Source organism: Rhincodon typus, chromosome 5 (assembly GCF_021869965.1).
Source record: "Rhincodon typus isolate 14 chromosome 5, sRhiTyp1.1, whole genome shotgun sequence".
NCBI lineage: Eukaryota > Metazoa > Chordata > Chondrichthyes > Orectolobiformes > Rhincodontidae > Rhincodon > Rhincodon typus.
The window spans coordinates 14021752-14042547 of record NC_063336.1 but is presented as its reverse complement, the minus strand read 5'-3'; the positions used below and the strand labels follow the sequence as shown (position 1 = coordinate 14042547).

The 20796-nt window shown below is 43.9% G+C and overlaps 1 protein-coding gene across 6 annotated transcripts in view; it reads right to left on the bottom strand.

Moving 5' to 3' along the window:
• The window catches only part of fosl2 (FOS like 2, AP-1 transcription factor subunit), a 28423-nt gene extending 8458 nt beyond the window's left edge, over positions 1 to 19965 (bottom strand). Inside the window, exons 1-5 of one of the 6 annotated variants that reach the window (XM_048596782.1) lie at positions 18988 to 19133; positions 11638 to 11886; positions 6114 to 6242; positions 2798 to 2905; positions 1573 to 1871 (exon numbers count right to left, since the gene is read on the bottom strand). In XM_048596782.1, coding sequence (XP_048452739.1) covers positions 1668 to 1871; positions 2798 to 2905; positions 6114 to 6242; positions 11638 to 11886; positions 18988 to 19107 — 810 coding nt within the window. In that variant the 5' untranslated portion in view covers positions 19108 to 19133 and the 3' untranslated portion in view covers positions 1573 to 1667. Of the gene's footprint in view, positions 1 to 1572; positions 1872 to 2797; positions 2906 to 6113; positions 6243 to 11637; positions 11887 to 18987; positions 19388 to 19610 lie in introns of those variants that run through there. The other 5 variants (XM_048596779.1, XM_048596778.1, XM_048596780.1 and 2 more) reach the window with 5 other exon arrangements.
• Between the last annotated feature and the right edge of the window lie 831 nt (positions 19966 to 20796).

The window sequence follows — 20796 nt, the reverse complement described above, 5'->3', positions numbered from 1 at the left end:
ATTGCCACTGATCGTCCCACGCTAGATGTTTCCCAGGCCTTGCTTTCCCACTAAGTTTAAGGAGGCAGGAAGGTCATTGGCAAAGAAACTGAAGATCATTGGGTCTAGGACAGTAATCCTGAGGAACTTTGTAATAATTTTTTCTGCAATGTCCCGGGACTGAGTTGACGGACTTCCCATGACCAAAGCCACCTTCCTCTGTGCTCCAACTCCAAGCAGTGGAGAGATTTCCTCTTGATTCCTAATATCTCAAGTTAGAGCTCATGGATGCCATTCTCTGTTAAATGCTGCCTTGATATCAAGGGCAGTTGCTCCTAGCTCACCTTGCTGCTACACTCCCCATCATCTACTTAATCCTCATATTCTATGCTCACTTGGAGATAATGACCTTTAGGTTGCTGCTCTCCCTCTCAGTTCACTAAAGTTTGCCTTCGCCCCTACTGCTGCCATTGGTACAACGTGGGCCATGTCAGTGACACTGTGACTCTGGCACCACGGAAGTGACATATCCTGGAGCAGCCCCAGAAATGCCTACCTGTTCCCTGAGCTGTCAAACCTGGGCTTCATAAAGCATTTTCTTTCTGTGCCCCACATGAGCCATTCGTGATATTGAGGGCTGAATTCCAGCTGCACAGTTGAGATGAATCACCCGTTGCACCAGTGATGTAGATCGGAGAGTGAACTACAATTAGGAGCCTCCTATACATTCCACATCATCTTTCCCCGTGACTCATTCTCACTGACTCTGCCCACAAACCTGTGTTTTTTTTTAATTCACTCATGGGATGAGGGCGTCTCTGGCTAGGCCAGCATTTATTGCGCAGAGGCCAGTTAGGAAACTACCACATTACTGTAGGCAAGACCAGGTAAGGATAGCAGCTTCCTTCCCCTAAAGGACATTGGCAAACCAGATGGGTTTTCCTGACAATTGATAACGGTTTTGTGGTCGTCATCATCATCAAGCTCTTAATTCCAGATTTTTATCGAATTCAAATTCCACCATTTGCCATGGCAGGATTCGAACCTGGGTCCCCAGAACATTACCTGGGTCTCTGGATTAACAGTCCAGCCAGCAATAATACCACTAGGCCATCGCCTCCCCAGCACTGTTATCCAGCACAGTCCTGCAGTTCCAAGGTATAACACAACATGGACTCCACCAGCCCAAGGTACCCTGCCACGCCTCCGTCTTTAAAGAACAAAACTAAAGTCTTAAATAAATAAAGACTCACAAATAGGTTGGCTTTCATGGGCTGAAAGTCTACACTTGTGTCAGAGGGGCTCAATTGAGGATCCCAGCAGAAGTAAGACTGGCTGGGAGCAGCCAAGGGAACCAGAGTGTCATGTGGCCTAAGCAGCAGCTTGGGAGAAAGATTTGTCACCTATATCAATCTAGTTTTCCTTCATTTACCCACGCCCTTGTCCCATTCATCCCTCCAACCCAGCTCCACTCCACCCTTGGATTTGAGGTGGACTGGGAAGAGGGGGGAGAACCTGCAGACTCCAATGCATTTGAGATTAGCTTTAAAATGACAAATACTACATAAAAAATGAGGCAGGAAGACAATATTCTGGCTTTGGGGTATTTATTGAATTTTCCAAGAGGCATATTGCCAATTGTTAATGTGGTGGGAATGGCGATAACAACGTTTTCACAGTATACAGTCTTAGGATCTTTGGGAAAAAAAAGAGTGAGGGGCCTTAAGAAACGATAACATACAGGCAAGGACGTGAGAAAGGCTTGTCTCACAACCAGCAAGTTTCTGCTTGCTTGCGCTAAACAATGCATGGATCTGTTTCTCTCGATGTTGTTCTTTGCAGGTTGACCCGCTTCTGGCACAGATGTTTTCTTTGCAAGATCCTACATGTTGCTTTAGAAGACATAAAAGCTTTTGTGGCATCAATACGCTAGTGAGCTCAAACATATTCTGGTCTCAATCATCCTGGCGGAGTGCGGAGATTCTGACCATTAGGCCTTTACAATATTTCAACCTTAAAGTGGGATGACCATCTGGCTAATGCAGAGCAGAGAGTAGAAGGTGGACTGGCAAAGTACAACTAGATCAGTACACCCCAGCCGCCTGTACCTGCGGTTCAGTACACCCCGAGCTGCCTGTACCCCTGGAGTATATCCCAAACCACATCTCTTCACCTGGTTCAATGTATCCCAAACTACATTTGTATGCCTGAATCAGTGTACTCCAAACCACATCAGTACCAGCCAAACAACACATGACTGTACACAGTACCCATGCAACTGCATTGGGGAATGTAAGTATGTGTTGAAATAAACAGCCTCTGCCTGTGCTGCAGATTATCCATTGAATGGAACCGCCTTGGTTCACAGGAGGTGCAGTCTGTCACCTCGCTCTCACCTAATGATGGATTAACAGATTGAGCAGTTGCAGTTAGCACGCTGATTTCAGTGGCAGGGCGAGACTGTATTTCAGGAGGTTCCCCTCGAGCTCCCACTTCTCTCCCCTCACACTCCCAGCAATTGGAGCCTGACCCCTCCACCCTGACTACACAGGCTCTTTGCATCAATTGGCAAGTTACAAAGCTCAAGACACCCAATTGGATGGACCTTGACCATCAGCAAGCAGCCCCTCTTCAACACAGAATTGTTTATAAAATAATTAACAAACACATTGAAAGTAAATGGACCAAAAATAAGAAAGACAACTTAGTTTATCATCTGTGGAATCTTCCACTCTTGTTCCTGGAGATTCAGGACAATTGTGGGTGTTCTCTGGGTTTAACAGACTGAGGTTTGACAGTTATATCCCATTGCACTTACGTCTTGAAGTCTCTCTGTAAGCTCACGGCGCCTGTTCCGACATTTTGCAGCCGCCAACTTGTTTCTTTCTCGCCGTACTCTTCTCTTCTCTTCTTCCTCTGGAGTGAGCTGCTCAAAGAATTAAGAACCGGCATTAGCATCAGGATTAGTGCTCAGTGAGTGAACATGACAGTGGATGGGTTCTCCTACCAGTGGCAGCTCTAACCAAATATTGGCCAACAACAGATGGGAAGGCAACGGCCTAGTGGTATTATCGCTGAACTGTTAATCCAGGAAACTCAGATCATGTGCCAGGGGCCTGGGTTCGAATCACACGGAAGGTGAAGTTTGAATTCAATAAATGTCTGGAGTCTAATTAGGAATCTAATGATGACCGTGAATCTGTTGTTGATTGTCACAAAAACCCATCTGGTTCACTAATGCTCTTCAGAGAAGGAAACTGCTATCCTTACCTGGTCTGGCCTACATGTGACTTCAGACCCACATCAATGTGGTTGACTCTGAACTGCCCTTTGGGCAATAAATGCTGACCTAGCCAGAAACACCCTCATCTCATGAATGAATGAAGGAAAAACAGGCCCACTAAAGATGTCAACCAGTGTTCACTCACATTCAAGGTTCCTGCATTTATGTAGCTTTCTGCACTCAGGTCACTTTTGGCTAAAAGAACTCTTTTCAAGCCCATTTCACCTACATCTCTGACAAGTTGACGTTTCGGGCCTAGATCCTTCATCAGGAAAGGGGGAGGGGAAGGGAGTTTTGAAATAAATAGGGAGAGAGTGGGAGGCGGATAGAAGAGGGATAGAGGAGAGGATAGGTGTGTTCATCCAGCCCTGCACCTTGTTGTCTCGGATTCTCCAGCATCTGCAGTTCCTACTATCTCTGACATGACAAGTTAGTTCTCTCTCAGAATTGCACTGGAAAGTCCCACACTCTCGAGACCTGGTGTGACATTGAAGCCTTTGCACAGATCCAACCTACAATCATCGGACAAATTCCACTGAAACTGATTCAATAATGGGCACACTCTTGATTCATAACCTGTCTGCAGTTACAAAGAGAGCGGCAGACCACTGCGTTAACACTCAGAGAAGGGAGTACCAGAGCACAATTCAGCTGTTAAACATGACAGAATACCAGCTGATGTCGATGTGAAGAAATGAGCTCCATGTAGAAATGTACAGTCACTCATCAATGTCACTCTTTAAGGCTGATCTGGGACTGTGATTCCAATAAGTGGTTAATGTGGGAACAAACCCTTTGCCATTTGCAGCCTCCATCTCTACCCCACTCGCCCTGTAAACGCTGCCTCAGACTGGAATCAGGTTCCGGGATGACAACAGCTCCCAAATAAGTGCTGGGGTTCCATGCAGGATGGCCAGAAAAAGGACTTTATGGTGTTTATGTAAAACAAAATGATGATTCGGCTGTGACTCAACACACATGCACATGTTTCCCAGGAGGCATCACCAGAACAGACACCTTTTATTTTCCGTACCTCAGCCCACAGATACTGACATGAATTGTAGGATTTGACTGACTACACATACACACACGCGCCACACATAAGCACATATACACCATACAAATACACACGTGTACATACACACACACACACAAAAAACACACACATTCAAATAGCCTGGTGGTGCAAATCACGATCACAGCACAAGAAGCACAGTTGGTTTAGTGATGGCCATTGATCTCTGTATTTTCATATGAATTTAATAAATATAAAGATTTTAAACAGCACATATCTGATGTGGTTTGGGAAGAGGGAGAAAGATAACAGTTTCGACTGGGTAATGAAAACAGATATGAACATCTGGGCTCAGTCAGTGTTTCAGTGAAGCTGCCAGGTCTGGGAACACGTGTGGGCATTTCTAGATTTATCCAATTGAGAGCTTCTGCACAGTCAGGGGTCAGTGTAGAGGTGAGGTTTTGGATAGGGTTTTCCACTGCAGAAACGAGGACAGGATTGTCTAACATGCCTGCACTGGGATAGACGGGGAAGAATTAGCAGAATAAAATCAAGCAGACACTGATTCCTCCCAGCAGCCTGAGAAGCCAGCTTTAAAAAGTACAGAAAAGAGCCAGAGACAATAATGTCGCAAAATGATGCAGCGAGTGGTTGTGATCTGGAATGCTCTGTCTGAAAGGGCAGTGGGTGGGTGCATTTTACTTTAATTTAACCTATTTCCTCACCAGCCTGTGCAGGGATGTTATTGTACACCACTGGAGCAAATGGAACCTGAACCCAGGCCTCCGGGTCCAGGGGCACGGACAGTACCACTGTGTCACAAGAGGGTCCCCCGGGAGGTAGAATTGGGCAATAATCGGAATGGAAGCATGTGCAGAGCTATGGGGGGGCCACAGCAAAAAATTAGCAGGAGACAAAGAAAGATATGAACGCTGACAGAGAAAGAAATGAACGCTGTAGATTCTCACACAGCCAAGTGGAAACAGGAAGGGGGTAAGGAAACCAGAGGTGGGGATGGATAAAGGCAGAGGGACCTGTGTGCGAGCCAGAGGGACTGCATGTGCAAGCCAGGGGGCCAGTGTGAGCCAGAGGGCCAGTGTGTGAACCAGAGGGACTGCCTGTGCAAACCAGGGGGCCAGCGTGAGCCAGAGGACCAGTGTGCGAGCCAGAGGGACTGCATGTGCAAGCCAGGGGGCCAGTGTGTGAGCCAGAGGGACTGCCTGTGCAAACCAGGGGGCCAGTGTGAGCCAGAGGACCAGTGTGTGAGCCAGAGGGACTGCATGTGCAAGCCAGGGGGCCAGTGTGAGCCAGAGGAACTGCCTGTGAAAGCCAGGGGGCTAGTGTGAGCCAGAGGGCCAGTGTGCGAGCCAGCCAGAGACCAGACCAGTGAGCAAGGGGACGAATAAGGGGATTTACGGAGACCAGAGTTACTGTGAAGGCTAACTACAAACCCACACGTACAGACCAGGAGAGCACAGTCACAACCACTGACTGATACAGTGGCCTGTTGTGGATTTAGGGGCTTGCAAGCTTAAAAAGCGAGGTGGGAGGGGTGGGGGGGATGAAAAACGAGGCCGAATAAACAAATATGTTAGCCCGAAACCCACAGTTACAACACTCCCAATGGGGAACACTAGCAAACGCCGCACAAAGCGCCTCCCGGCATTAAATTCCCAAATCAAGAAAATCGAAATGGGACGTAAATGTGAGAGGAGCAAAAAAAAACGAAGACGACGACGGACGAGAAGTGTTAAAGAGACACGCTAGTTGGGCCAGCCCACAAAGACTGAGCAGTCCCATCAGGTGGCCAGGGGAAGGTGGCAGGAGCAGACCTACCCTGCAGTAACATGGCAGCTTGTGGTCACTCAAGGAGCAGCTCTGACGGTGGCCGTCGAGAAGCCCACGGCCCAGGTCATGCTGCTGTGTCGAATGGAGAAACGGCAGTGGCAGGCGGCAGTGGAAAATCTAAACAGAAGGAGGGGGAGGGAGGGAACGGGGTGAGACGGGAATAAAAAGGACAATATTTTTTATACAAAAAAAGGAAATTAAAAATTACGGCACAAAACAAAGGAAAAAAAAAGTCAAGCGAATGACAATTACTTTCTCACGCCCCCTTTTCTTGCAACTTTTCTCATTGTATTTATCCCACAGAATTCAGCCTCAATGTAAAACAGGGGACAGAGGCAAATGTCTCCAACTTAACTATCTGACTGTGCAGTTCTCTGGTGAAGCCACACCAATGCAGCAGGTTTAAATACAGGGGGCCAGCTCTGGGCTATGTTTGAGCAGGACAGGGACTTGACTTTCAGCGCCTCCACTGCCTGCTGTCGATCGAACAAGATGAGTTGGATTTAAAATGAGGGACAGAGGGTTGCTTCCTTGGTTGTGTTCTGTCCCTAACGCTCTAATGTGGTAAGCCCTGCCGGACCTCTACGGTGGACATAAATGACCCCAAGGCTCACTATTTGAAAGAACAGCAGAGGTAGCCCCTGTGTGTCCTGTCAACATTGAAACCAAAAAAGAATACAAATGTGGAGGTGTCGGTTTTGGACTGAGGTGAACGAAGTCAGAAGTCACACAACACCAGGTTATAATCCAACAGGTTTATTTGGAATCACAAGCTTTCAGAGCTTAGCCCCTTCATCTGGTGAAGTGAAAGGGAAGCACACAGACACAGAATTAATAGGCAGAGAGATCAAGGGCAGAGAGATCAAAAGATCGTACAAATGATATGAGTGCAGTGTTGAATAATAAGTCTCTGCAGGTGATCCAAAGTGTCAGATGGTGTGAATAAAGTGTCAACAGCTGAATAATAAGCAAAGGAATTACCTGTAATCCAATTAAATGAGGCAGAGAGATAATTACAAAAATTTTAAAATAAGGTGGTGCTGGAGACAAACCAAATGACTGGAATGACATGGAAGGCATAAGAATCACACGCCAGGGGTGTTGCCAAAGTAATAAGTAATCCAAAACTGTACAAACTAATTAGGGTAGAGGGATCAAAATTTATTAAGGTGATGGCGTCAAAACAGGACATTAAGGAAGGTTTTACGGATACAGAACAGTGTGGTGGGCTCACATGTAGCACAACATGAACCCAAGATCACAGTTACAGCTGTCTTCACTGCACAAGTTAGTCAATACATTTCCTACATGGCCACCAGAATTGTGTTTAATTGGCTCCAATACACTGTAGGACAACACAGACTTTTCTTAAAATCTGACAAAGGCAAGGAGGACTGTTTGTGTTCTCTCCTTGGCAGCACGTGGGTGAATTATAACCATTTAGACAACTCGAATACAACGCGTGCTAGTTGAGAGTGAGATGGCCAACACAGCAGAAGAGCTTCAATTGATATCATACGGTGCATATTAAGGAGTTTAACACAGGAGACAAGTGGGAAGAAGTAAACTGATGGTAGGTGTCAATTGTCCTTAATAGGGCTGAATCAGTCTCATTCAGCTCAACAATAACAGAATTGTGGTACTGAGCCTTACACAATAATTAGGATGATAAGGTCACCCTTCTTGTCAATATGGGCACTCAGACAGAAACAAGCAGGTTCAGGATAACTATTCACTTTGCTTTAATACCAGTTGAGCTGACTGCCAAATAAGTTGGGTGGCACGGTGGATCAGAGGTTAGCACTGCTGCCTCATAGCACCAGGGACCCAGGCTCGATTCCAGCCATGGGCAACTGTGTGTGGAGTTTGCACATTCTCCCTGTGTCAGCATGGGTTTCCTCCCACAGTCCAAAGATGTGCAGGTTAAGTGGATTGGCCATGCTGAAAAAATTGCCTGTAGTGTTCAGGGATGTGTAGATTAGGTGGGTTATAGGGGGATGGGTCTGGGTGGGATACTCTGAGGGTCAGTGTGGACTTGTTGGGCTGAAGGGCCTGTTTCCACACTGTAGGGATTCTATATATAAAAAAAAATCAGGCATCACACCTGAAACTGCCCATTAGTGGATGATGGCAAAAATATATTTGTGAGAGAGTGGGTCAATAGGCAACATTTGAGCCAAATAAAGAGGGGATTTTGGGGTGATTCCAGGTACCACTTCTTTACAAAAGAGATAGACCATCAACGCAACAAATGTTCAAACAGGCAATAATGATCAGATAGTTTAAGTAGCAGAGGATTGTGTGATTAGAACGGGAAATAGGAATGCAGAATTGTTAGAAAGATCCCACTAGAATTATTCATCTTGTGACTTAGCAGAAGATATAACAGATGGACTCCAGAATGAACCATTTTTTGCAACAAGCTGCAAAACTGAAAAACAAACAAACACACATTTGTTTTTGTTTAACCAGTCGCCTACTTTTCATTCCTTCCTGAAACCACAAAACTCCTAATCTTCTTCAATCTCTTCCTGCATCCTATAACTTGAGCGTTTAAAAACCTAGGCATGCCATCGCCTAGTTACTACTGAGTGCCTCATGACATGCAAAGGTCAAAATATCATGACCCACAGCTCTCAGTTCTTCAAGACTTCACAATCAGAAAAAAAAACACTTACAATCCCAAGAAACACCCATTAGAACATTTCATAAAATTCTACAAGGTTCAATCATTGAAAGATTTCTCCCTCAGGGTGGCAAAATAAAATTATTGTGGTTTCCTTTTTTTTAAAGTATCATATCGTTTAATTTCTCCAACACTACCAATCCCAGGCCTATATTAGTAAGAAACTTCCTCCGTGAATCATTTTTGCCAACTGAAAAATAACCAAACTTCAAAAATGTGACTAATTGGCTGTGAAACACTCTCCAGAGGGTGTGAAAGGTCGAGCTTTTTCTTTCAACGCAACTGTGAGGCAATGCCAGATAAATCTCTTTCATTCCTGTCAGTCACATTGTCATGGGTGTTACATGAGCAGTGTCTCATGCCAGGCAAACCTCAAATGACTGGGCATGATGGGCACCTCAATGTAGCAATCTGCCCACCTGGTTAGGAATGGGCCTTAGCACATACACAACCAGCCAGAGACACAGACAAGTACTTTTGCCTCCTGTTAATCCCCTGGCTCACACTTCCAATTTAGTCTCTTTCAGGAGCTCAAAGTTTTAAACTACTTAACTCAACCCTCCTACATGCCTTCACCCTAAACACAGCACCAACTTTATTGCTACTTCTCAATTACACTGTGCTATTCTGTCGCAATCAACAGGCTGTGTTCTTTTTGCTGTGATTTACAGCAGAAAGGCACTGTATGATTAACACCCAAAGTGTGCAATTATCTATAATATGTACCGAGATTGTTATGTACTATAACATTCCGTAAGCACATCAAAATGGCAAACACATTGTGTAACTGTCTTTAATGTTTACTGGCTGTTATTCACTCATGCTCAGAGGCAGTGATTCACACAGTCTATGATGTTCCTTTTAATATAACAGCATAGACAATCTACGTTACTCTCTACAACGTGCAGTGTATCTTATTCGATATAATGCACAAAGTGGGCATTATTTAAATATTAAAAATTTTGCACAGAATCTGCACTTTCTGTTATTATGATTTATTCTCTTGGCTTTAAGCATCTTCAGTGGCAAACTGCTATGTCAAAAATATATATTATGTATATATCCTAGATTCAATTACAGATTCAGAAAGCAATTTCAGTGTATTAAAATGCCCCAAGGTTCTTAAACAACAACAAGTGTTTACAGTTTAATAATGCGTTTTTGGTGGATAGCTAGGAAGATATACAAAGTATGATACTCCCTATAAAATTTATTATAATGTACACTGGCTGTGCTAGTCCCTTACAACAGGTCAAATTACAATTCATAACAAAATGTAATGCAAGTGATGTGACTCAATTACAGAAACCTGTCCCGTGCTGATTCCAATGGGACATGCATCGAACTACCTGTGGTTCCGTTTAATTGTACACCCATATATTATGGCCTTCCTTTACTAAACATGTATGTATTTGCAAGCCGAATTTAAGAAAGTAAAATAGCATTATTCACGTCAACATAGGTACTCGGATTATAAAAGCAGGGAAGTAATGTTGAATTTGTGCATGTGGCAAGATGGAAATTATACGCAGCTCTGAGCATCCCATATATAGAAAAATAGTTAAGCCAGAGATGAGGATTTAAGACAGATGCCAGAGGTTATGTAGAAAATGGTTGAAATTGATGGGGAATTGGTGGAGGTAGGCTTTCTTGACAGGAACAGAGATAATGGAGAAGGCATCAAATGAAGCATTTCAAAGTGACAACAGGTTTTGACAAGATAAATTGTGAAAAATTTGTCACTAACAAGCCAAGACCAGATGCAGGTTTCCTTTCTTTATTGATTCTAAGGTGAGGGTGTTGCTAATGAGTGTCTTTCTCCAGGACAATAGGAGATGGCAATAAAACCTGACATTGCCAGCAATGCAACACCCATTAAAAATGGAGGGGGCAGAGAAATAGATTCTTTTTTGTTAAAAAAAGGGAGAAATTTCATCAGAAGGAAGGTGAACAAGAAAGGCATTTCTTTTTATCCCCCCCTCAAGTAGATGATTGTTGGAATATGGAACAGGCAGAGACCGGAACATAAATTTAAAGGGAATTAGATAAATAAAGAATTGTATAACGGGAAAGAGCAAGAAGGGTGGACTAAAGAAATTGCACCCAGTTAAAGAGCTGTCACAGGACACACTTTGTGGTGGAAGTGGAGATTCTTCAACCTGCAAGATGACACGTGGCTCCAGTCTGCCCTCTCAATGTACTTCAGGTGCCACACCCAATTCCCCACTCCCATCACCATCTTGATACATAATAGTAGAACAAAAAAATTCTTAATTCTGCACAAAAGTGAACTTTTCAGAGGAGCTTAATGCAAAAGGTGTGAGCTGGGTAACAAGAGTCTTAAGGATGGAGGTTGCCAAAAGCTCCTTGTAATAATTTGTCAGGAACGTTTGGAAGTGAAGGTGTTATTTTTACTAATGTCCTTCAAGTTGAAATATTTTCTGAAAGACCAGTGGAAGGAGGGAGATCAAAGGACTTTTGCAGCTAATGTTCTCACAGCTGTCCACCACTGGGAGTTTCCTCATTCTCTGGTTGGGTCTGTTGTACATTATTTACCAAGACAATGATGGCTATGATCAGTCACCATCTCCCTTAGATAATGGCCAGGATGGTAAACCAGAGAGAATTCTATGTTTCCCACCCAAGATTTATCACAAGGTGATTCATATGAAAATTTTGAGGATTGAGATCAAAGGGAACAAAATGATTATTAAGTCTACGAAGAACAGGAAATTGAGCAGACTTCAGATGGCGAAGTGAAAGGGGCTGAGGATTCTTTATTTATAAAAAAAATCTCAGAAGACACACGCAGTTGCAATCTCTCACCTGTTCATCTCTTTTCCTTCGTCCTGTTGCTCCGATGGTTTTGATAACCCCAGGTCGGTGTAAAGTAGTGGAGGAAGGAGACGAGATGCTGGCTGCCGACAGACTGTAAGGGTGTGTCCGGGAGTAAGGGCTAGACATTGAGGTTATAACTGTGGGCTGTACCATCCACTGCAAGTCCTGGCTGGTGGTAATGGCTGTGATTGTCGGGACAAAGGCACTGCTGGATCCTGGCATGTCGGATCGGTATTTCTAAGTAAAAGAAGTTGCAAAGGAAAAGGAACAAAGCCAATAAGTGCTTGTGCTGCAATCCCACGATGTTAAAATCAATATTTCATTCATAAACGTCTTGCAAGTGTCATGGGATTTTTTTTGCAGATAGAGGCAACCATTTCTAGTTTCTAAAGCTATCAGTGCTGCTTTGAAAAGTCTAACTGTAAGCACCATCATCGTAACCACTGAGGCCAACACCTGCTCAAGTTAAAAATAAATTGCATTTATATTGCGACTTTCAGAACTTTAGGAAGTCCCATAGCAATTTACACTCAAACTTGTAATGCCAGAAATCATACCTTGTTCTCAGTTTTCTCCGCACCCCCCATCCCTCCTTATCATTGATTTGTAGACATCTAAAACTTTAACATACTGATGCTGATATTCGTCCAGAACTCTAGGAGGGCTGTGATAAAAATCCAGGGAAGACATGAGTTCAAATCTCAGTGTGGCAGGTAGAAGATTTTAACGCAGTTTAAAATATAACGAAATAAGAAACTGGAACCGGTTTTAAAACAAAACGAAGAAGCTGATAGTTGATTGGAAAAACATAAATGCTTTAATAATTTTCATGACAAACATTATTTTGCCCAGTCTGACTTAAGTGATTCCGGTTCTGAGGAAGGGTCACCGGACCCGAAACGTTATCTCTTGTTTTTTCCTTCACAGATGCTGCCAGACCTGCTGAGCTTTTCCAGCAACTTTGTTTTTGTTAAGTGATTCCGGGTCTTAGATATTCTTTGAAGAGGTACTCGACTGTATAAGGCCAATTAGGAATGTGCAATGATTGCTGGTCTTGACAGAGACTCCACGTCTACAGATTGACGGGAATAACTGCTGATGTTAGCACATCTTGAGATTCTGATTTTGGTTCCATCCACCAATGAGGCAGCAAGCCTTTGCAAATAACCAGGTCTACAAAGTTCAAAAGGGGACAAACCAGTGAGCATAAAATAATTCCCAATCGGCTGGAGTTTCCAGGGCCTGTGGACCCTCAGACTGTAGAACAGACAGATCTGATCCAAGTGCTATTCTTCATATCCAAACCTAAATGTGAGTGTTGATCAATAGCTGTTAACCGTCCCAAGTACAACTCAGCAGTCACATTAGTGACTTCACCAAAAGTCAAGTACATTGGCCTATATCAGACTTTAGTCAGACAGAGAAAAAAAACAGAGCAAGGACAGCAGATTTCCTTCCCTAAAGGACATTAGTTTTGTTATGATCCAACAGCTTCTTTTTATCCAGTATTTTTTATTGTGACTTTTTTTTTAAATTCCAAAGTTGTGAACTGCCAAGATGGAATTGAAATTCATGTTACACAAATCACATGTTCAAATTTCAACTCTTCTGGAACTTTCCATCGGTTTTATCATTCTGTGGAAAGAAGCAGCCAGCTGCTGGATTGTATTGACTCAAGAAAGGCCAAGTGGAGAAGCTATTTTGAAATTTACAACCAACGTGCTTTTAAGAGTTATCTTGGTGGCTGTAATGGAGGAATAGGATTCTACTAGAGGTCCAATGAAGAAATAGTCCCAGTTTTAACTGGGGCTGTGTGAAAGGATGAAAGAATTGCATTCTGCTGCTCTGGTATACCTCAGTCAAGTAGATTTCATGTAACTGCTATGTACAGTGGATCTGAAGTGACCTCCTCACACTAGGAATCGGAACTTTGATTAATTGGCAAGAGACTGGCATTCATATTATACATCATCATATCTCAAACTCCTTCACCCTCAATCCTTCTCTTGTCAAATATTTCTATAGACACAAGCAATCCCACATTTGTTGCCTATCTCCAGTTGGTGGTCCACCTCCTATAACCACTGAAGCTTTGTGCTGATTAAACTTCCTCAGTTAGACAGCGATTTGCAATGGCAATGATGAAAGAATAATGATATATGTCCGAGTCAGGATTATTTCTGAAAGAAATATTGTTCTTGCGAAATAGAAGAGAAGGTTTAATTTAACTTTCAGACTATGAACCTTTCTTTTGAAAAAGATCGAGGCACCTATTACTCAAAGCAGACATTGGTTATGAAGTGAATGTGACCAGAGTATGGGAGGTATCGTTACCATCATGGATGTTGTCTTTCAAAGAAAATGATGGAGCTTATCTATGGCAATGCATATAAGGCACACACCAGGAAACTAAAGTTAATGGCTAGTTCCTGCCTTTCTGTGGTTTGTTGTGGCCATCATCTCACTGAACTATAAACACAGGATCACTAGGGATATGGAACATATTTCATTATTTTCATGGGCTGATAAAACTGGAACAGGTTAATATTTTTTGTAGACATTGTAGTTGATCTATTCATTGAAAAATGCCTATAAACAAACTGCACACAAGAGCCCAACAATATTTCAATGTCAAGAAACTGAGTTGCAGCAAAATCAGTATTAAATATGCATCACTTGTACGCACACACAGACATGTGTCTATGGTATATAAAGGTATGGCAGTCAATATTATGTAATATAATTTGCCAGGACTGATTTGACCATATATATCTTTAGTACTGTGCTTCAACTTGCATAACCTAAAGAGAATTGCTGAGGCATCTTGGGGTGAGAGCCTTATTATATTGGTTTATTTGGCATGGAGCTAGTAGCTATAGCTTGCATTCCTTATTTGTGCAACTCAAAGAGAAGTACAGTCCCAAGGCTCAATGTGCAAAAAGACCAGAATATAGTTGCAAAAAAAAAGCATAAATTAATTAGTCTGTTAATGGTTGCAACTAAGGAACAAGCTATAACACAATCCTGCCTTTAAATCATTATCAGAAGTACATCTCAGATGGTCAGTCACAGCAGGGCAATAAAGGCTGGTCTTGATCTTGGCAATCACATCCCATGAAATTCTAACAATACCTGACAATTAGGGTTACCAGATAGAGTCACAGAGTCATACAGCATGGAAACAGACCCTTCGGTCCAACCAGTCCATGCTGACCATAATCCCAAACTAACCTAGTTCCACCTGTCTGCTCCTGGCCCATATCCCTCCAAACCTTTCTTATTCATATATCCATCCAAATTTTTTTTAAGTGTTGTAATTCTACCCGCATCCACCACTTCCTCAGGAAGTTCATTCCACACACAAACAGCCCTCCATGTAAAACAATTTGCCTCTAATGTCTTAAAAAGTCTCTCTTCTCTCACCTTAAAAATGTGCCCCCTAGTCTTAGGGAAAAGACAACTACCATGAACTCTATCAATACCCCTCATTATTTTATAAACTTCTATCAGGTCACCTCTCAACCTCCAATGCTCCAGTGAAAAAAGTCCCAGCCTATCCAGCCTTTCCTTATAACACAAACCTTCCATACCCGGCAATATGCTGGTAAATCTCTTCTGAACCCTCTCCAGCTTGATAATATCCTTCCTATAACTGGGCAACCAGAACTGGACACAGTATTCCAGAAGAGGCCTCTCCAATGTCCTGTACATCCTCAACATAACGTGCCAACTCCTATACTCAAAAGAACTGAGCAATGAAGGCAAGCATGCCAAATGCCTTTTAACCATCCTGCCTATATGTGAAGCAAACTTCGAAGAATTATGCACCCAAACACCTTGGTCCCTCTGTTCTACAACACTACCCAAAGTCCTACCATTCACTGTATAAGCCCTACCCTTGTTCGTTGTACCAAAATGCAATGCCTCGCATTTATCCAGATTGAACTCAATCTGCCATTTTTCAGCCCATTGACCTATTTGATCAAGATCCCTTTGTAATCTCAGAAAACCTTCTTTACTGTCTACAATGCCACCAATTTTGGTGTCGTCTGCAAACTTACTGACCATGTCTTCTATATTCTCATCCAAATCATTTGCATAAATGACAAACAAAAGAGGACCCAGAACCGATCCCTGGTCACAGGCCTCCAGCTTGAAAAGCAACCCTCCACCATTACCCTCTATCTCCTGCTGTTAAGCCAATTATGTATCCAATTGGCAAGCTCACCCTGAATCCCATGTGACCTAACTTTACTAATTAGTCTACCATGCGGAACCTTGCCAAAGGCTTTACTAAAGTCCAAGTAAACAACATCTACTGTTCTGGTATCATCAATCTTTTTGGTAACTTCCTCAAAAAGCTCAATCAAGTTTGTGAGACATGATTTTCTTCTCACAAAATCATGCTGACTATCCCTAATCAATTTTTGCCCCACTACATATCCATTAATCTTATCTTTAAAATCACCTCCAACAATTTACCCACAACCAAAGTCAGTTCCCCGTTTCTCCGGTGTCTTAGTCACCATCCAGTCATCAGGCACCTCACCCGTAGTTATAGATGATGCAAATATTTCTGCAAGGGGAAAATGCCCACATTTATAACATAATACACTTTGTTGTGTGAGTGCGCTTGACATTCCCAAATGGAATCTGGATATGTCTCATTGAAAAGCCAAATCCTTCCACCAACCACCTATGCTGCTGGCGATCCCTCCCCATTCCTCCAGAGTGCTTCTTTCCCTCATTACAGACCCATCCCCTCAAACATTTTGTGATGCAGAGATTATGGTTATTAGCATTTAAACCTTAATCCCATTCCCTGATCCACCCACTTTGGGAGTTGACAATTGGTGGCAGGCCAGCCTGACTTTAGGATGAAACTTTAAGCCAAGCAGCCCTCTCAGATCTCAGGACACTATTTCAATAGAATAGTGCAGTTTTCTCTGGTGCCCTGGCCAATATTTCTCCCTCAAAACAATATCCTCAATGCAGATTAATTGACAGATTAATTGAAGCATTTCAAGATGGCTGATGGTTCTGCACTATAAAAATTCTACTGTTCCTTTTCCCTTCTGTGGACACAGGGTGCTGATTTAAGGAGTTTGGCAAAAGAACTGAAGGAAATATGAAAATATTTTTGGTTTTAAAAAAAAATGCAGCGAGTGGTTAGGATCTGGAATGCATTGCCTGAGAGTGTGGTGGAGGCAGATTTAACTGTGGCTTTCAAAAGCAAGTAGGGTAAGCATCTTAAAACATTCACTAGTCTATGGGGATAGGGCAGACCCTGATAGGCTGAACAACCTCCTGGTCTCCTGTGATGGCTTTGGAAGGAGGAAAACTGGCAAGTATTATAGAAGCCTATCAATTATTCTTTAGGCGTGAGCTCAATATCTGTTACTGCAAGGTCGTGGGGCCAAAACATCCAGACAGAAAGTTAGAGATTCTGGAAGAAAATGTAACTTTAAAAGAAAGAAATCCTAGCTAGCCTTGACCACAAGGACCCCCTGATAGCGCCTATTGGAGCCCAGAGAGATGGAGACATAAAGCATGCACAGATTGTACACTATGTATCACAGGGGTACAAGAAATTTTCCATGTGTAAAAAATGCTATAAAAGCTAGAAATTTTCTAATCCGGTATGGTTTCAAACCACAAGCTGTGAGAGCCAACAAAACACCCACTGTGTAGGAAAAAAAGGAAGGAGGTGGGAGAGGGAGAGGGAGCTGTGGGGTGTGGTCAGAGAGTTGCCTGTGTAGCTCTATATTTACAGTAAGTCAACATCTTAAACACACAACTGACAGAGCTCAGTCCAGGGAGCAGGATGCAAAGTTGGGAGGCCCAGGAACGGCTAGTATGGGTGGGGCTGACTGCACCCCCCCTCCCCAACCGCCTCTCCACCGCACCAACCCCGCAAATGAAGGCAGTCCGTACCAAATATTAACAGGAATTCCAGTTAAGAACGGGGACATATCTGAGAAGCAGGAGGAATGCTGCCAAGCGCTACCCGGAAAGGATTTGGAAATTGAGATTTCGGGGGGGGGAAATAAAAATCTTATTTTGGCTCGTGGATCGTAGGAAGGGAAGGGAAGGGGAGGGCAGGGGGAGCGAGGTAAAGATAACATGTGAAAGCCCCTTCGCTACACTTTACCGTGTTGGCACCGAGGCTGGGTAACGATTTCCGCCGCTGCGCTGCAGCAGAAAAGTCCGGAGACTTTTCTTTTGAAAACACGCACACACACAGTTACGAAACCGATTTTGTAACTCCAGCCAATTCTTGACTTGCGCAATTTCTTCATCATTTCTTCATCAACCTTAGAGCCAGGAACAGCGTGTGTGAAAGATTGCATAAAACAAATAAGGGCGGCCAGAAATCAAGGCTGTAGTTACAATGACAGCGCCCTAGAATTCTTAGAAGAATTCCCTGATCGGGGAAAGAAATGGTCTTTTCCCTCAAATCTAATTACAGTCCTTTTAAACTAGAGACTTGAGTTTTTTTTTAAATGGGAAGGCAGACATTCCGATATTTGGAAAGGTGTTTCCTTCACAAGTTGTTTCCTATTAACGACATTTGGACCAACTTTGGGTTAGCCCGGTTAAAACCAAATGCTGGTTTTCAGACAAGTCGAGGATGTGTAATATTGGAAATACTGATAGCGTCTGAATTCCATTCCCTGCCCTTTGTCAAGTTTGACACGAAATCTGAACAGCAAGAATAACAGGGTTGGGGAGGGGGGGCTACTGTTGGAGCAGAGAGAGAGAGGGGGGGACGAGAGGGAATGGGGTAAGATTCGTGGCGTTGTAATTTACTAAATAAAGAGAGAAAGTGAAAAATTCCTTCCCGCGTTAGCCCCTGACTGAAGCAACTCATTAATGTCAAAAGTGTCACTTCTTCACGTCAAACATGACCTGCAGACACACACAGCGGGCGAAAGGAGACCATCTGACGCCGCTCCGCTCCAACAACCTGGTGAATCACACTAGCGCCAGGCACTTTAACAAGCCTCGCCACTGTACAGTGCGGTAAACACAGAGCGCCAGCTCTGACAGACAACTGCCGGCTGGGAGCAGGAAGCAACACACAAGCCATGAGTCCGGGGCAAGCGAGGGGAGGGGGAAACGAAAGGAGGACTCTTTCACACAGACACACACCAGACATCACTGGGTATGGCCAGCGACAGGTTATGGAAACTCCAACATAGTGTGAAAAAATACAAAATAATTAAACCTGAGTGTAGTGGCAAACTTTGTGGGGGAAAAAAACCCCAAAATTCGTACGCAGAATGGATTTTTGGAGGGTACAAGTGTGTATGCGTGAAGAATCAGCCCAGCCCTTACCTGAGAAGCGCTGTTGAAATTGCCACTGCTGCCCGAGCTGCTGAACACACTGTCCTGGTGAGCTGGAGACAAGCTGCTGCGGGACGATGAATCGTAATTCACTGGATACTCCTGGTACATGGTCCCCCCCCCCCCCCCACCCCCCCGGGAACACAGGAAGACGGGGGTTTCTTTTCCTCCTCTCCCACTTCTTTTTAAAGCTTGGACCGACCGTCAAGTCTCTCCCAGGTAGAGTCACTCCGATAATATTTCAACCAAACGTCTCGAAATAAAATTCCAAAAATAAACAAAACAAACAAAAAATTTGCAAGTCCGCTTTTTCTTTAAAAAAAGAAAAACTTTTTTCCTCAGTTTTTCCACGCTACTGTCATTCACCACGCGTTAAAACAAGTCTTCCTCTCTGCAACAGAAAAAAAAATCCATAAAACTTCCTGGATTCGCTCTCCACACCAACCCTTCTCTTTCTAAGTTGAAACTTTAATTAATATTTTATAAAAAATGTCACAATTTTTTTTTCTTTTCGCACACTTCTCGGCCCCCCTTTAGCGGGTCTGATCGCTTTTTTTTCCCCGCAGTGACTAATTTTTTTTTCGCCTTTGCACCGCCCCACCTCCTCTCCTCACCAATCCTCCCTCCCCTCACTCTATTAGTCTCCGGGTTTGCTGCTTACTCCTCGCCCGAGCGTTGATGAGTCAGTGTTCTGGTATTAAACTCTGCTCTTTTTATTTCCAGCACTCCCGCGGCTCAGGATTCACGTCAAAACTGCTTGGTTCCGCCCAGCCCGCTCTCAGACTCTCTGGGAGGGAGGGAGCCCAGAGCTAGCTTCTTGCACACTGCCACCCTCCCTGTGACATTCAGCAATTCACAGCCTCCCCTCCCCACTGCATCTCGAAGCTTTATTTCCACGTTGACCTTTTGTTTTCACATGTCTGTCCATAGAATTGTTTTTTTTTGTTTAAAGGAACTTATTTGTAAACCAGCAGTTGTGACATTAAGGATCTTGTGTGAGGTCTGTATCTCTCTCTCTCCCTCTCTCTCTATGAGTAAGATTTGGCTGGTGGTAGCGTCCATTGACGTAGCGCGTTGCCTAAAAATGGATATTTGCGTCAAATGATGCGAGGTGTGTGTTTCCTCGGTTAACGTGACGTCTGTATGGAGGGATTCCCTTTTCGTGTTGTTGGACAGAGATTCAATCGCCCCTCCAGACACTCACACACCTACCCCCTCTCTCTGAGAATAAAGCCCCAAGGGCGTGTTCCTGCCAATAATGATTTAGCTGGCTTGCACCGCCTACTTCCCCTCTCCAAATATTTTACCTTTCCCCTCCCCTCACCGCAAAAGTCAAAGACCCCACCGCCCGTCCCTGTCCATTGTCGCTGTCGCTGGCTCCTCCCTGTCTTGTTAGCGTTGCCGGACCCACGTCCAGAAAGACCGAGGGAAAGAGGAGACAGGAAATCGTGTGTCCACGGCAGAAGCTTACACCTTTGCGCGGTTCTGATAGATATCGCGCCCACAAGCGAGGGGAAAGGGTCTCTAGACATACATACAAGCTGGAAACCACCAAGACGCTTTCTTTCCCACTAAACATACCTCGTCGCCACAGAAATTTAAGATACGTTTTTTTTTAATTAAAGGGTTTCTGAGGGCTTCATTCAATTTTCCAATTCCCGAGTGTTTTTCAGAGTCTTTTACTGGAATAAAAAGGTCACAAGTATCAGATTGAGTCAGTTCGAATTTGTGTATCTGGCGGCATCACCTTCCAGTCCACTGGGATAGCGCACCCCCCCCCCCCCCCCCCCCCCCCCCCCC